Below are 17,611 nucleotides of genomic sequence, written 5' to 3'. Positions count from 1 at the left end.
AGAATTTAAATATTTGCCTTTGTAACATTTCACATGTTCTTACTATTTGTGTCTCTGCAGAGTTGTGACTTACATGTAATTTAGTGGCTAAGTAGAGAAAAATGAACAGTTGGACTTCTATGCATGTTGTCTTTTAGTACTATAATGGTGATGGTTCCATGGTGACCGTTGCAGGGGAATGCTCAACTATAGATATCAAATGAAAGATTTCCCCTCTCACTAAACAGCTGGAGCTTTTCCATGAGACTAATACCTATAGACTAATGCATTTCACCAAGCCAAATAGCACACATTTGTTTGGATGTTCCAGCTGTCTGCATGAAAAATCAATAAAGAAAACAAATTGCAGAATAAGGGTAGTTCTTCACTAAAATTAAAATCCAGCAAAATGATGGAAGGCAAAGTCCACGGGCTTATCAGTGGGAGAGGTAATTTTTCCATTTGCCCTATAGAAAGGTTCTGTGATGACTGGAAATGGCTAGGCAGACAGCTTCTATGTCATTCTTCTTTCATGGCCCCCTGGCTGTGTTTAACCCTTCTCTAGCTGTTGAAGATCTGAAAACAGGGAGAGCTCTTTCTAAACTTCAAAGGGGACTTCAAATCATCTTTGGTCCTTTGCTCAACTACAGAATAGAATTCAAATTCTACTTACTAGTTTTTCCACTTCAGATTTAAGCTCCTGCAGGTCCTTAGCAATTGTCCAAACTCCTATTACTACTTCTCATCCTCATCCTCATCCTCCTCCAAACAGCTCTCTGCTGGTGTGGTTGGCTGGCATGAGCTCCTAACCTCCTGATTCTCCTTCTGCCTTTTACTCACTCCTTTTACGCACTCCTTACTAGTCTTTCTAGTTTGGCTTCCTCTTCTCATCATTCAACATCAGTTATCTTCAAGTATCTGTCTCTGCTCCCAGTTCTTCATTTTATCACAGCCTTTCTAGGGATATTCATGACCTCAAATTCACCGTTACTATGTTGACTACAAAATGTAACTTGTTATACAGAACTGTCTACTGAGATTAGACTCCATTTGCAAAAAATCGTATGAGTTATTTTGACCTTCATGTTACCCAGGATTTCACTATACCCCATGTATACAACATTGATTAGACATATATTTTCCCAAATCTGTCATTCCCATTTTCCTTTCTCAGTTTTAAGTGCTGCTGTTGACCTGTTCATCCAACTGGAAATAGAGCTATTGTCTTAGCCTTGTGAATAACTGTCAAATCCTGCAGATTCCGTCTGTGTGGCGTTTCTTAGCTCTGCCTATGCTTTCCTTGCTTGTGCCCACTGGCTATTTCAGGTTTAGAGCTCTAGTTTTGGACACCACATTTTCAAATCATCTTGCCTCCCTTGAAGACACTCTCCATTTGCTGAGGCCCAGGCGTCATACTTTATAAAATTTCCTTCAAATATGTTACTTTAAATTCTCCCCATGCACCAGAAGGATCTGTGAAAAACTACTGTCGTCTACATCTAATGATGATAGTGCTAGAGATGGGAATGTTCAATTTTGGGGATGATCAAATGTCTAATTAAGAAGGGTAGAAAAACCTAAATCCAAGATGGCTGTCTCCGAAGTCCATGCTCCTTCCATCTCAGTGCTGGTCGCTGAGCTGCATTTAATAACTTAGACTGGGAGGAAACTAGCAGTTGCCTCTATTCACCAGAAAGAAAAGCAATAGGCCAAGGAAAATGAGGGGACTCACTCAGCCATTGAGCTCGTGAGCACAGTGGGACAGCCCACAGTTCTCACCTCCAGACTTTTGTTCTTTCCTTTTCCACACAATGGCTTTCCAGATGCTGTGAACAAATTAAAAACTACGTTATGTAATCTTGAAAAAAAATTCCTCTATGGAATGAAAAGGATATTTCAGGTCATATCAATTAGCTACCTAACAACATATATATTTATGTTCTAATCCATGGTATATTTTATACTATCTGTGTATGTTTTCTGTAAAATGCCTAACTAAAATCCATTTCCTTTGTGAAGTAGTAACATTCATGAAACTATCTAATACTTGATTTAAGCCATTATAAATTTAGAGTCTGTTTTTGTTTTCATGTTCCTTGTAAAGAACAGTCTGTGGAACCTTGTAAAATTTCCCCTCTCCATGTTGGCATGTGTCACTATTGTACTGTTGTTGTTGATGATGATGATGATGATGATGATGATGATGAAGTTTTGAGAGGGAATCAGTGTAACATGAAGAGTTAGAAACATGGGGAGGGCAGAAATAATATAAATACAGAACTCATATATAAAATTCAAGAATCAAATCTGCATTAGGATCTCAACCACATTCTATCTTTGAAGGTTAGTTAGCTTCACTGATTAGCCTCTCTAAGAACACCCTAACATCTAAGCCTTCCAACTAGTTTTAAATATTTGGCATAACAAAATGATTTATAAGCCAGAAATCTGGGTGCAGTTTTTTTTTCAAAATTATGCTTCTCTTCTCTTATATAAAACAAACATACCCTTAATCTATTACCAATGACTTCCAGTTTGGGTTTCTTTAAATTTGCAACAAAATTAAATGTTCTCTCCTCTCCCTTCCTCCCTTCCCCGTCTCTCTTTCTCTCTCCCTGTGTATGTATGTGTATTCCTAGAAACTGAACCCAAGTCCTTATACATACTAGATAATATTGTACCAATTAATTGTACTTGCATATACCAAAAAACAAAACAAAAAACAAAAAATGGTGAGTCTTTCTAGCTTAATAAATTTAATCCTGATGGAAATAATCTTATTTCACTTCTATAATATTTATGACTGGAAATATGTGACAGAAATAGGATAGTTTCACCTACCTTAGGAAGTACTTCTCTGTAAGAGAAGAAATATCTGCTGTATGTGTGAAAAGGATGCTTATTAAGAAAACTCAATGGGGAAACTTAGGAACTGCTAAATTGGATATAGATCTGCAGTGGTTTGCCACAATATATGGCCTTTTGCTGTTATTGGAATCAATAGGTTAAATAATACAAGTAAATTTTTTTTATTATACTCATTGATGACAGAAACCTAGATGTGGCAGTTTGACTGTGATTGGCTCCCATAAGTTTATAGGGAGTGGCACTATTAGGAGGTGTGGCCTTGTTGAAGAAAGTAGATCACTGTGGGGTTGGGCTTTGAATTCTCCTATGCTCAAGCTACACTCAGTGTTACAATTTACTCCCTTGTTGCCTTTGGATCAAGATGTAGATTTCTCAGCTCCATCTCCAGCACCATGTCTGCCTGCATGCTGCCATGTCCAGCCATGATGATAATAGACTAAACCTCTGAAACTGTAAGCCAGCCCCAATTAAATGTTTTCCTTTGTAAGAGTTGCCCTGCAGGCTTTTGGGAGCCTGGTAACTGTGGTGTGTTGCCTTGTGAAGCCTTGGTGCAGTGGGGAGGGGCTTGGACCTGCCTAGGCTCAGTGTGCTGAACTCTGCTGACTCCCCATGGGAGACTTTGATTTGGGGGATGTGGGGATGTAGGGTGGCTAGGGAGGGAGGGCTGCAGGGTGGGAAGAAGGAGGAGGTGGGATCTGTGGGTGGTATGGAGAATGCGTATAACATTTCTTTTTTTTTTTTTTTTTTTTTGGTTTTTCGAGACAGGGTTTCTCTGAGTAGCTTTGCGCCTTTCCTGGGACTCACTTGGTAGCCCAGGCTGGCCTCGAACTCACAGAGATCCGCCTGGCTCTGCCTCCCGAGTGCTGGGATTAAAGGCGTGTGCCACCACCGCCCGGCTATTTCTTAATAAAGAAAAATGAAAAAAAGAAAAGAAATTCTCATAGAACAACAAAAAAAAAAGAGTTGCCCTGGTCATGGTGTCTCTTCACAGCAATAGAAACCCTAACAAAGATACTAGGTGAAAGACTGAACATTCATAACAGCCAACACATCTTAAATGCTCTATAAATTCTAATTGAATTGATGATCTAATGAAATCTTAAAAACTAGGGGGAAAATCAACACTAATACATTTGACATATCATATTGAGTTTCTAAAATTTCAGTGCACAGGGACACAGAGATTTGATTTTTAATATTTGATGTAAAAAAAGTACCAAAATACAATACAATTTGGCACATTTTAAGTCTATGTTATCTTGGGCACCACCAACAGGAAGAGGGGACCCAGATGGAAGGAAGTGAGCATCTTCTGGCAATTTTTCCTTTATCTGAATGTCTGGAGCTCTGAGCTCATTTCTAGACTCTGAAACTTAAATAGAAACCAGAGGGAAATTATTTGAAATAACTAGGAATCTTGAAACCATCAAATAAAGAAGGAACAAAATATGTTAGGATATTTATTTATAGAATAAGATGATGCAAGGAATATCTGAGTCATTTGGTGGCCACTGTGGACAGACAAACATCACTAAGAGATCTTTTTTAAAAATTATAGCTAGTGCATTATAGATCATATTTTCTCACATGTGTAATGAGGACATCCTACTGCATCCATCTTGGTTCTGTTAACAATGCCATGGTCCTCACAATCAATATGAGGGCACTGAAGTTCATTCCTCCTCCTCTGAGCCTCAATCATGAACATGAAAGTATTTTGTTTTTTGTTTTTGTTTTTGTTTTTTATTAAGGAATTTTTTATTCATTTCACATACCAATCACAGATCCCCCTCTCCTCCCTCCTCCCACCTTTTCCCCAACCCACAACCCATTCCCTCCTCCAACAAGGCAAGGTCCCCATGGAGAGTCCATGGAGCCTGGTACAGTCAATAGAGGTAGGTCCAGGCCCCTCCTCCTACATCAAGGCTGTGCAAGGTGTCCCACCATAGGTAGTGGGCTCCAAAAAGCCAGCTCATGTACCAGGGATGGATCCTGATCCTGCTTCCAGGGGCCCCTTAAGCAGATCAAGCTACACAACTGTCTGGCTTATACTAAGGTCCTAGTCCAGTCTCATGGAGACTCCACAGCTGTTGGTCTAAAGTTCATGAGTTCCCACTAGTTTGATTTGGTTGTCACGATATTGATGCCCCTTGCTCATAGAATCCCTCTTCTCTCTCTTCAGCTGGACTCCTGGAGCTCAGCCTGGTGCTTGGCTGTGGATCTCTGCATCTGCTTTCATTAGTTACTGGATGAAGGCTCTATGATGACAGTTAGGGTACTCACTTATTTGATTACTAGGTTATTGCTAGTAGTCTAAGCTGGGGTCATCCTTGTGGATTCCTGGGAACCTCACCAGCATCTGACCTCTCCCCATCCCCAGGACATCTCCCTCCATCATGGTATCTCCCTCATTGCTCCCCAACTCTGTCCCTGCTCCAGCTCAACCATCCTGTTCCCTCATATTCTCATCCTCCATACCTCACCCTCCATTGCCTCCCCTCATCCCCAGTTTACTCATGGAAATCTCCTCTATTTCCCCTTCCCAAGGTGATTCATGTGTCCCTTTTAGGGTCCTCCTTGTTAGCTTGCTTCTCTGGAGCTGTGGGTTATAGTCTGGTTATCCTTTGCTTTATATCTAGTATCCTCTTATGAGTGAGTCCAGACCATGTTTGTCCTTCTGAGTCTGGGTTACCTCATTCAGGCTGATATTTTCTAGCTCCATCCATTTGCTTGCAAATTTCATGATGGCATCGCTTTTCATTGCTCAGTAGCACTCCATTGTGTATATATACCACATTTTCTTTATCCATTCTTTGGTTGAGGGGCATCTAGGTTGTTTCCAGGTTCTGGCTATTACAAATAATGCTGCTATGAACATGGTTGAGCATGAGACCTTGTGGTATGATTGAGCATTCCTTGCGTATATGACCAAGAGTGGTAGAGCTGGGTCTTGAGGAAAATTGATTCCCAATTTCTGAGAAACTGCTATACTGACTTCCAAAGTGGCTGTACAAGTTTGCACTTCCACCAACAGTAAAGGAGTGTTCCCACATCCTCTCCAACATAAATTGTTACCAACATTTTTTATCTTAGCCATTCTGACAGGTGTAAGATGGCATCTTAGAGTCCTTTTGATTTGCAATTCCCTGATAACTAAGGATGTTGAGCAATTCCTTAAGTGTCTTTCAGCCATTTGAGATTCTTCTGTTGAGAATTCTCTGTTTAGCTCTGTAGCCAATTTTTTAATTGGGTTGTTCAGTATTTTGATGTATAGTTTTTTGAATTCTTTATATATTTCGGAGATCAGCCCTCTGTCAGATGCGGGGATGATGAAGATCTTTTCCCATTCTGTAGGCTGTTGTTTTTGTCTTATTGACCATGTCCGTTGCCTTACAGAAGATTCTCAGTTTCAGGAGACCTCATTTATTAATTGTTGCTTTCAGTGTCTGTGCTACTGGTGTTCTATTTAGTACGTGGTCTCCTATGCCAATGTGTTCAAGACTACTTCCTATTTTCTCTTCTACCAGGTTTGGTGTAACTGGATTTATGTTGAGGTCTTTGATCACTTGGACTTGAGTTTTGTGTATGGCGATAGATATGGACCTATTTGCAATCTTCTACATGTTGACATCCAGTTATGCCAGCACCATTTGTTGAAGATGCTTTCTTTTTTCCTTTGTACAGTTTTGGCTTCTTTGTCAAAAATCAGTTGTTCATAGGTGTATGGATTAATGTCAGGGTCTTCAATTCTATTCCATTGGTTTACATATCGGTTTTTATGCCAATACCAAGCTGTTTTATTAGTATAGTTCTATAGTAGAGCTGGAGGTCAGGTATGGTAATGCCTCCAGAGATTGCTTTATTGAACAAGATTGTTTTAGCTATCCTGGGTTTTTTGTTTTTCTATATGAAGTTGAGTATTGTTCTTTCCAGGTCTGTGAATAATTGTGTTGGGATTTTGATGGGGATTGCACTGAATCTGTAGATTGATTTTGGTAAGATAGCCATTTTTACTGTTAATCCTACCTATCCATGAGCATGGGAGATCTTTCCATTTTCTAATATCTTCTTCAATTTCTTTCTTCAGAGATGTAAAGTTCTTGTCATACAGGTCTTTCACTTGCTTAGAGTTACCCCTAGGTATTTTATATTATTTATGGCTATTGTAAAGGGTGATGCTTTTCTGGTTTCTTTCTCAGTCTGCTTATCATTTGTACATAGGAGAGCTACTGATTTTTTTTTTTAGTTAATCTTGTATCCTGCTACATTACTGAAGGTGTTCATCAGCTGTAGGAGTTTCCTGATAATTTTTTGGGTCACTTATTATGCTATCATATCGTCTGCAAATAGGGAGAGTTTGACTTCTCCCTGTCCAAGTTGTATACCCTTGATCTCCTTTTGTTGTCTTACTGCTCTAAGACTTTGAGTACTATATTGAATAGATATGGGAAGAGTAGACAGCCTTGTCTTGATTTTAATGGAATTGCATTGAGTTTCTCTCCATTTAATTTGATGTTGGCTGTTGGCTTGCTGTAAATTATCTTCATTATGTTTAGGTATGTTCCTTGTATTCCAGATCTCTCCAAGATCTTTACCATGAAGGGATGTTGGATTTTGTCAAAGACTTTTTCAGCATCTATCTAATAAGATTATCATGCAGTTTGGAAAGTATTATTTGAAAGTTCCAGAAGGCAATACAACAACTCCTGTGCCCTGGAAAGAACAAACCTCTTATCTAGGAAAATGTATCTTTCAGAAGGGAAAATATCCTCTCACCCAGGCTACCCAAATAAAATCTGTAGATCAGAGTGCCTTCACCAAAAGGCAAAAACTCTTTTACACTGTTGGGAATGTAATTAGTGCAGCCATTATGGAAAACAGTATGAAGATTCCTAAAATAAATAAGATAAAGTATTGCATAGTCCAGCAGTCTCACTGCCAGCTATAAACACAAAGGGAATAAAATCAGCATGTTGAAGGAAGATATGCCTTCCTGTGCTTATTGACATTATTCATAATAGCCAGGATATAGAATGTATAAAAGTACAATGCTATCAAGCCATTAAAAAATATGAAATACTATTATTGGGCACAATAGGGGCAGATCTGTAGGATGTCATGTTATATGAAAGAAGCCAAGCACAGGAAAGCAAATGCCACATGATCTCTCTCATGTGTGGAATCTAAAAAGACTGGTGTCATAAAGGTTGAAAACAGAGAGTTGTTTCCAGAGATGCAGTGGGAGGAGGGAAAAGTTGGTAGGTGGATACAATGTTATGAGTGCAAAAAATTAAAAATTTCTGGTATTCTGTGACATGGTCAAGTGAAAACATTAATAATAAGGTGTATATCAAGACACTCAGAAGAAAGAATGTATTAGTATACTCTCCATACAGGAATGATAAAATTTTAAGGTGACAGTTATGCTCATTACCATGACTTGATCATTAATGAACCTTAATCAAAGCATCACATTGTACTATATAAAACTATGTAAATATTTGCCTATCAAAACCTAAATTTATTTTAAAAGCTTTAAAATGCCTTCTATATAACTTCCTCCATTTCATTCCTAGGCACTTTGCTTTTAAAAGTGTTAAATAATGTATTCACTTTTCTTAATACCCACAATATATTTGAGTACTTATTTTCTCCATCATGTTATTCTATTATTTTCTCAGATTTTATCTTGCTTCCATTGCACACATACAACTTTATGAATTATAAATATTACCATCTTAATCCTCACTATTTACCAACCTCTGAGAGTCTTCCATCCTAGTGAAGTCTAAAACTCTCACCAAGCTATTTTCCCCAAGATCTGCCCCATCACCTTCCTCCCTCAACCCTCTGCCAAGCCATGATGGTCAAGCTTCCCAGGGCATACAGCCTGCTTTTGACCTTGAATGATCTTAAGCCAGGTCTTCCCAGTTCTCAGAATGCCTTCTTTCTCCTGTCTCTAATTTCAGTCACTTCTTTTAAGTACAGCTTCTGTTCTCTGGGATTCATTGAGATGTGTTAGCCTTATAGACATGGGCAAATAATTATTTGACCATCATCCATTTCACTATCTGATATTTTCTGAAACTGCAATACTGAGGAATCAAAGTGTCATCCCAAGCACCTAATATATCTCTGGCATTTAATAACTATCCAGTTAACGTTTCTTTAATATAATCCAAACCTATAAATAGTTGTTCAGAAAAATGCTTGTTGGTTTTGTGGAATAAAAGGGTTATATTTTCATTATGTTTATCTGAAATACTACTGGATTATTTTTAAGGATATTCAGCAACTTAATACATGCATACAAACACAAAGAAAAGGAAAGTATGAAAAAACTATTGAGACATCAAATATATGCAGTTAACTATGACAGTGAAGATGAATGTCCTTTAGAAATACAAGTGAAGAAATAAACAATATAGAATATATATCAGGAGGTATTATAATGATGAATGAAAATTATAAATCAATTAAGTAAGATTAATGTTACTACTTCATTAATGAAGGAAATAATGTTATGTGCTGTGTCTAGTGGTACAGGCCTGAAATTCCAGCTACTTGGGAGACTAAGACAGAAGGTGGCAAATTCAAGGCCTGCTTGGACTTACAAAATGACTTACAGGATAGTCTGGCAACTTAGTGAGACCCTGCTCAAAATATAAAAACTAGATGTAGGTCAGTTGTAGAAGAGTTTGTGTGCCATACGGGAGGCCCGAAGATCATCTCCCTATACCATGCAAAATAATATTTCATGTTCTTTAAAATAATTTAGTCGAATATTATAAAATATTGGAAAGACCTTGCCTATCATTGTAGTTGTTTCCTTTGGAGAAGGAGAAAATTCGGAAATTTATCACTACTGGGTCCTTAAAGTTCCATGTATAATAAAACAATTTCAATTCAGATACTGAAAAAAAAAGAGAACACTAGCAATAGGAGTACATCTCTTAGTATCATTCAAGTGGCATTTTCTTAAGCAACAGGACTTCCTGTTGAGGGGGTGTAGGTAAGACAGTTAAATCACTTTTTCAAGTGATGAACACAAACATGGTTTTGAAGGCCACAAAGATTGAACTTTGATGGACATGAAAGAAAAACGATAGTCTGTGCTTTAAAAAAAAACATTAATATTGCTTAGAAATGTTTTCAGTACTCCCTATCATAATGCACCAGAGCCTTAGCGTGGACTGGTCCCACAGTTCTGAATGCTTCTCTCTGTAAGACAGCCAATCTGGCTCCCATTTTTGCCATCATCCAGCTGGAAGATCTAAAACTTAATTTACTTTCTGTCAAAAATAGATAGGATACCTGATTCTCAAGGTCCTTACAAGTTTTAAAAAGATAAAGCATGAGGTTTTTCAAGTAAGCGAAACTTAGTTATGGTGTTCATCCCTCAAACAGACATTGATGAAGTATCTTTTCTGTGTCTTTTCTGGGCTGAGTCTGGGTAGAGAGTCAATGCAGCACCCTGCTCTGAAAGCATGTAAGACCTAATAGGAGAGCAGACATGTGTACAAGCCGTGGTGAGATTTCATTTTGGTGCTATGGTGGCTATGTGGAAAAGACAAGAGCCAGTGTGAGCACTATGTTACCTGAGCTGAAAGGAGGGGAGGCCTGTCATGTGCTGTGTGAGCACTGTTATCTGAGCTGAAGGGAAGGGCAGCCTGGCGTGCATGTCTTCCCAGAAAAGCTACAGCCATGGGAGAACCACAGCCATGAGGAACACAGCGGCAATCTGTGCACAGGGATTTTAAAGATGAAATGCATTCTACCTCCTAAACGCACTGATGTTAAAAGTTCTTCTCTCCTGCTGTTCTCAATTTTCTGTCTTTCTAACCTTATTGCCTGAGGAGGTGAAAAGGCCAGGCTGCAGTCACTGTAATTTCTTAGTCCTAGAAGTAACCACTGTGTGTAGCTAGTCATGGACAGGATGATATCTGCTTGTCTTAAACATGCTAATCATCCTCGACAAGCAGCATCTCAAGTACCCCCTACACACTGTACAAGTAACACACACACACACACACACACACACACACACACACACACACACACACACACACACACTGGTGCCATCTGTGAATAGCAAAATTGCACTGCTGTCTGGAGGTCTTGACTATCTGATAATTCACTGTTTGTGCAAGGATCTATCTCTTTCCCATTGCCATTCCACCCAGAACTGATTGACCTTGCATGTGTAATGTCAAAGGAGTCCATTTCTCTGAGCACTTTCCTGTCCTGTTGCATGTTATGTCACTAAACCTGGGAACACAGCATTACCGTGTGGATGCACGATAGGAAAATGGTTGTGCGGAGCATGTTACAGAGAGGGACTACTGGGTATTTCTTTGTTTCAATTACGTGGGCTGGGCCAATAATGGCAAAGGTATCAGGGATCCCAATTATCCATTAATCATGATTAGTAAGTTCTATTGATCTTTACCCAAGAACTATTGGTACTTTCTAATCAACTAGAAGATAAATGATAATGAATTGTATAGTTGGCACAAAAGAAATAAAGTTACAAATAAACACATAGGGAAAAATAGTCATTCTCATAAGTTAGGAGAGGCTTATAGTAACTCTGGGTGTCACCTTGCATCTATTAAATTTTCATGGGTGCTAAAACTTACAAAGTTAAGGGCCAGCAAGAAGGTTAAGTGGGAAATGGTGGGTGCTGCCAGGCATAACAACAAGAGTTCAACCCCTCAGAATCCACAAAGTGAAAGGAAAAATCCAACCCACTCAGGTTGTTCCCTGATCTCTGCATATGTGTGCGCTCTTTCTCTCTCTCTCTCTCTCTCTCTCTCTCTCTCTCTCTCTCTCTCTCTCTCTCTCTCTCTCACACACACACACACACACACACACACACACACACACACACACTACACACAGCTACATAAACTATTTTTTATTATAAAATCAGCAGTTCTAAGATTGAGGTAAAACTTGTGTAGATATATCCATGGATGAATCCCCCAAAAGGTTATTTGATCCCAAAAAGTCATCCTGAAAACATACACATATGAGTAGTGCTAAATATAATCAGTAAATGTGTGTGTGTGTGTGTGTGTGTGTGTGTGTGTGTGTGTGTGTGTGTGGAGAGAGAGAGAGAGAGAGAGAGAGAGAGAGAGAGAGAGAAACAATATATATGTGCTCTGAAGACTATATGATAATATAAATGAAGAACTTAGTAACTGTTTGTGTTTGAAGTAATTCATTTAAAGTAAATCATAAAATAAGAAAAAAGTAACCATTATCAGCATGGTCATTGCAGCACTATATATAATATTAAAATAACAGAAGTATTCTAGTGATCCAACTACAAGGATGACTAAATAAACTATATATGAATAAGAAGTAATATTATATTGAACTAAAATAATAGATATTGTCAAATTATGTGTGTGTTCTGTGCTTGTATAAAATTATGTAAAATGTATATGGATGTGTAAGGAATTGGTAAGAAGGGAAGGTTCACACATTAGTAAAAGACTGCATTCTTTTGGATACATTTGCTGTTGGATTACTATTGTACCTTTCTCAGATGAAAGAGTCTTTGTATCTTTAGTTGAGGAGGCTCTAGAATCAATGGAGAAATTCAGGCACAGGTGTTGATTAGATGACTTTGAGCAAGCTCCAAACCTCTTTTATTCTCAATTTTCTATCTATTAAACAAAATCCAATCTACAGACAAGGTAGAAACAAGTGGCATAAGCATATCAAATGTGTTTAAAAGCTGTTTGTTAGTATAAATGATCATTGATGCTAGACATTATGCTGATTTCAACCACTTATATGCAAAATCAGTCTTGCTATATGAAACCAAAACAAAATAATGAATCACATCAAATTCCAAGACTGATATTCAACTGGAAATCCAATTTTTCAAGATTTAATAAAATACCTGAATCATTACTGATTAACTTACAAATAAATGTTGAACTAATGAAGTATTCTAATTTATAGGTTAGTCTTTGTACAAAGTTTTGTTTAAAAAAAATATTCTGAAGCTTGAAAGATGCATTGCTTCATTTTTTAAATCCCCTGAGTCCCATTAGTGCTACCTAGATATGCATGGGTGTAGGGCCAGGCATGACTAGCCTCTCAGGGGCCACATCCCTGAAGAAAAATTACACTCCCTCACCCAGTATTGGTTGACCACAGCTTCTCAGCTAGGGGTGGGATTTCATGAGCCCTTCCCCCATCCGTGCTAGGACTTTGGCTGGCCTGATCTGGTCTATGTCTTGTGCATGCAGTCACAGTCATTATGAGTTTATGTGTGCAATAGCCCTGTCATGTCAGGTAAATACTATTTCAACACAGCTGTCCATTGCCCCTGGCATTTATAAAATTCTCAGACAATATAAAAACACATGACATCATAATCAAATTGATGTTTTATGCTCTGTGTCATATCCAAGTATCATTTAAGGCTTACTCCAGAATAATTCATGTTGAACCCAAATTACAAGGGAACACTAACCCTTTATCTAATTATCTAGAAGAAGGTTCCTTTTCTGGTGTATGATTCTATTTATCACTAGCATTTAATTTCTTACGTCTTTCAATATCTGTTATTTTCTTGACAGTAAGACTCATTAAATTATGCAAAGGCATTTTACATAAATGTCCGGTTTTTATTTTGTTTTTCTTTTTTCTTGCAGTCATTCCCAGCACAGCACTACGACTCGTCAGCCTTCAGTGACTCTCCAACGGGCCATCTCCCTGGAAGGGTAAGAGAATAATATAATGCCTTCTCTTACAATGCAATATGTAGCACTCAACTGCAGTAAACTGTTCCTTCTCCTCCCACATCCACTTCCTTCCCTTGTTCTCATCATCATCATCTTCCTCCTCCTCTTTCTTCCCTCTGTTTCCTTTTACTCATATCTCTTCCCTACCCTGGCAATTATTTATGAAGTCTGTGCTATGTGCCAGTCACTGTGACAGGGGCTAAATTTAAAATTCAAATGTAAAATCGCACCTTTCCTTCATGGGACTCACTCATTGTAAGTGACACAAATACTCATATGTGCTTGAAATACAGTATGACCATTGCAGTGTACAGGTGTGTACGAAGGATTAGTGGAGGACCCAGAATGAGTGCTTGATGGAGTCAGCATCAGAATGCTAGGGGGAAAGAAAGAGGGGGAGTGAACCTAGCTTTGTTTCAGGGTACCCCAGCCATAGATATAACTCTTGAGCTGAGAACAGATGTCTCTGTGGATACCTGTACAGCAACACAGTTTATGGATATTCCTTCAAGAGAGTAGTTCAGAAACATTGCGCTTACTAGGTACCTGGCTGTATCTGTCTGTCTGTCTAGCTAGCTAGCTAACCAACTAACTTTTCTATTCCTCTATCTATCATATCTGGTTTTATTTCCAAAATAATTATATGAAACAATTATTTTTTTCTAAAGCTTGCTTCTCTGAAGCATTTCATCATCTTCTCATAGACACTTAAAATAATTCAGCTTGTATTTGAAAACATATCAGACTCTTCAGTATAGACCTGCCCCCTATAATCTTATATGAAAAGACTTTATTGAGCTAGGGGAAACAGGTCCCATAATTCATATGCTATATTGAGGCTGTTACACATAGCAAAGACGTTCCAGGGTAAAAATTAGACAGCTAGAGAGATACTGACTTTAGACATTGTCATATAAAATCAGCAACCTCTTTTGAATGGCCTGACTGTCTCTGCATATGATTCCTTGTGAGGATGATGTTGTCTGTGGTGAAGGTGCCAGTGTGGAGATCTATTTCCCACTTGTCTTGCTTCATCTTGTTCCTATAAAGAGTTCTTGAAGCAGGGTTCAGTGTGGGACCTTTCCACATTGTGCTCACAAACACAAAGACTAGACTTCTATGAGTGCTAAATGGTGCATCCTCCTAAAGCATTCCCACCCCCTCTCCTCCTTTTTATTAAGAGAAGCTTATTAGCAGTTTGCCTAATAAGCATTTTGCTTTGCCTTTACCATTCTTTCCACTTGAGTTAAATGAACTCTGCTATAGACATAATCACTAATTCTAATTCTCTGATAAGGTGAAGTAGCCAAAGGGGAGAATTGTATTGAACTCACCAACTTTCTGCAGAGAATGAAATACTTATCAGATCTTCAATAAGCAGTGGTTGAATACACATTTATCCCAAACGTTCTGAAATTGAAAATAATAAGCAGAACGGATTTATGTAACTTCAATAACTTTGAAGACCCACACTCAACACATAATGTCAAACATATTAATATGAAGTTATTTATATAAAGTGCCTCTGGATGCTGAAATAATCTAGACACAAGTGGAGCATTTAAAAGGAAATATCTTGGTATTCAGCACACCATATTTTATGCTATAGTCTATGCTATGTGTGTCCAGCTGGCTGCCATCCCAAGATAACATAGCACAAAATTCTTACCACTAACCACATAGTGGGAGAGTTATTTTCTGTTTTAAATAGAACAATGAGTCTTAAGGAGGTTTACTATTAAGGCATTAAACTCCTTCGAATAGATAATCAACTGAAATTGGAAATCCAATTATTTTAAAACTTCTTTCTACTGCTATTGCAAAACTAAAGTAGCTACATAAAATAATTATTAAATGAACTGTGGTTTAAAACACTGCACAGCTCTATGATTTTCACCTCAGTTTCTATTTACATGACATAAAGTAAGCAGAGATGTTTTTCTGGTCCTGCTAATTTGATGCATGGAGACAGAAAAGCTATCAAACTGAGCCATCTACCATAGTCCCTGCTGTTTTTAAATAATATCCAAATCATCTGTAACTATACCCAATAGAGCAAGGCAGAACAATATTCCCATTGCCAGTGTGGACTCCAGGCTTCCAGGTCAGCTTGACAGACACAACCCATACCTTAATCTCTTCTCCCTCCTGAGACGCTATCAAAGAAAAGAAAGGGAGTTTTATGGTGCCAGAGTGATAAAGTAAATGGAACAGGGCGGCTGATTTCAAAATGTCACAGAAGGCACTGGTGACTAAAGCAGAACAGAGGGAGCCCAGCTTTAGATCCCGTGGAAGCAGGACCATGGACTGTGTGACCCCAAGGCCAGTCTTCACATCGTAAATAATCATTACATTCCAGTACCCGCAGTGGATGAGTGGTTCTTCTTCGGGAAGAACCAAGCCGCATGATTACAGCTTCTTCCAGGTTAATTGAGCATACATAGTGGACATAGCCTTTGCGGTGAAACTAGCGTAGCTTTCCTTATTCCTCTTTACAATTTCATGGATGGAGGGTTCTACAGAACTTAGCAACTTAACATATGGCATTTTTTTTTTCTTCCTTTCTTAGAGTGTTGCTCTCTTCAAATGAAAGAAAACACTTTTTTGGCTTCTTTTTGACATATTTAAATTTCCAGCATCTCTACCCTAGTACTTCAGGATTCATTATTAGCTAAGGACTACTTGAAAACCTTACTATGATACCAGTCAATAACTGAACCATCTCATGAGTGACTAGTGTGCAAGTAGCATATACAGCATGGTTATGCTGGACAAAAGGGATGGCTTGTATCCTGAGCAGATGGAGCAGGTTCCCTTACACTACTCTACATGTTGAACAGTTTAAACTTAAGAATTATTTGTTTCTGGGGTCTTCCAGTTGCTACTGAAGATCATGGTTGACGGGCTGTGGGTAACTGAAATACCAGAAAGTAAAAACCCTAACAAAGGATGCTATTCTATGTAAATGACATCTCCTAGGTTGTGTTTCTAGGGATGTCACCCATGAAAAGCAACCACAGTGCAACAGCACCGTCTGGAAAGAACTATAGCTCAGAGACAGCAAAGCTGCTCAGCAAAACCTGGGTCAGTCAGAGACCTAGGACTCTCCCCTGAGACTGAGACACAGCCTCAGCTCCTCAGAGCCTTTTTTCACCCAGTACAAAGCCTGTTTTATGTTGCCTATATGTTTTAGAGACATCCTATAAGAAGAATTTTATAATACATTAGTAATCTGCATTAGTGGCTGATATGGAAGGTGTTAGCTGCCCTTTATGAGAAGCTCTAAGGAAATGAGAAGGACATTTTTAAGAACATTATAGACTTCAATAATAACAGAGGGAACTAAGAGCAGATTCTGAGAATGGGAATAACGACATTCACACTCATCAAACACACCTTTGTGTGTACAGGGTAACATACAAAGCTATGTAGACAAGTCTTTTAAAACAAACCCCAAAACAATTTTTTTCTGAAAAAGCAAGTTTGCTCACTCCTCCAGGGAAGTTATATGAGTTAATTTGCATGTTGACCTCCATAGTAAAGCCTTTCACATGAAGGGTCAATTAATGGGACAGTTTCAGGTTAGTTGACCTAACTCAACACTGTCATTAAACAACAATCAACCTTGTAACTCAGGAAGATCACCAGGCTGTATAGCAATGTATAGACTTATCTGGGCTACACAGCAATGACTGAATGAATGAATGAATGAATGAATGAATGAATGAATGAATGAATGAAAGAAAAAATGAACAAACACACACACAGGTGGGATTCTGTTAGGAATTCTTAAGAGAAGAAACAGAGATGAGAAATAAAAAGCAGAAGAAAATATGTTCTTTAAAAGACCTCATGGACACCCTTTGCCAATTTTTATACTACTTCATTCATAAATATAAATGAAAATATAACTATAAATGAAAAGAGTTGCCAGACATTTTAACAATGCATGCAGAATGACAGTACCATGACAATAGCACATATTCAAAGCCAAAGAGCAT

At 38.3% G+C, this 17,611-nt stretch overlaps 1 protein-coding gene across 30 annotated transcripts in view; it reads left to right on the top strand.

Annotated features, from left to right (window-relative positions):
• Dlg2 (discs large MAGUK scaffold protein 2) overlaps positions 1 to 17,611 on the top strand; it is a 1,877,153-nt gene that overhangs the window by 1,482,981 nt on the left and 376,561 nt on the right. For all 30 annotated transcript variants that reach the window (XM_052714317.1, XM_052714325.1, XM_052714324.1 and 27 more), the window contains one exon: positions 13,521 to 13,589. In XM_052714317.1, the coding sequence (XP_052570277.1) occupies positions 13,521 to 13,589 (69 nt within the window). The remainder of the gene's footprint in view (positions 1 to 13,520; positions 13,590 to 17,611) is intronic.

This window comes from Peromyscus californicus, unplaced genomic scaffold, assembly GCF_007827085.1.
Source record: "Peromyscus californicus insignis strain IS unplaced genomic scaffold, ASM782708v3 Scaffold_4__1_contigs__length_199733344, whole genome shotgun sequence".
Taxonomy (NCBI): domain Eukaryota; kingdom Metazoa; phylum Chordata; class Mammalia; order Rodentia; family Cricetidae; genus Peromyscus; species Peromyscus californicus.
The sequence above is the reverse complement of the archived record's forward strand: the minus strand, read 5'-3'. Positions and strand labels throughout refer to the sequence as shown.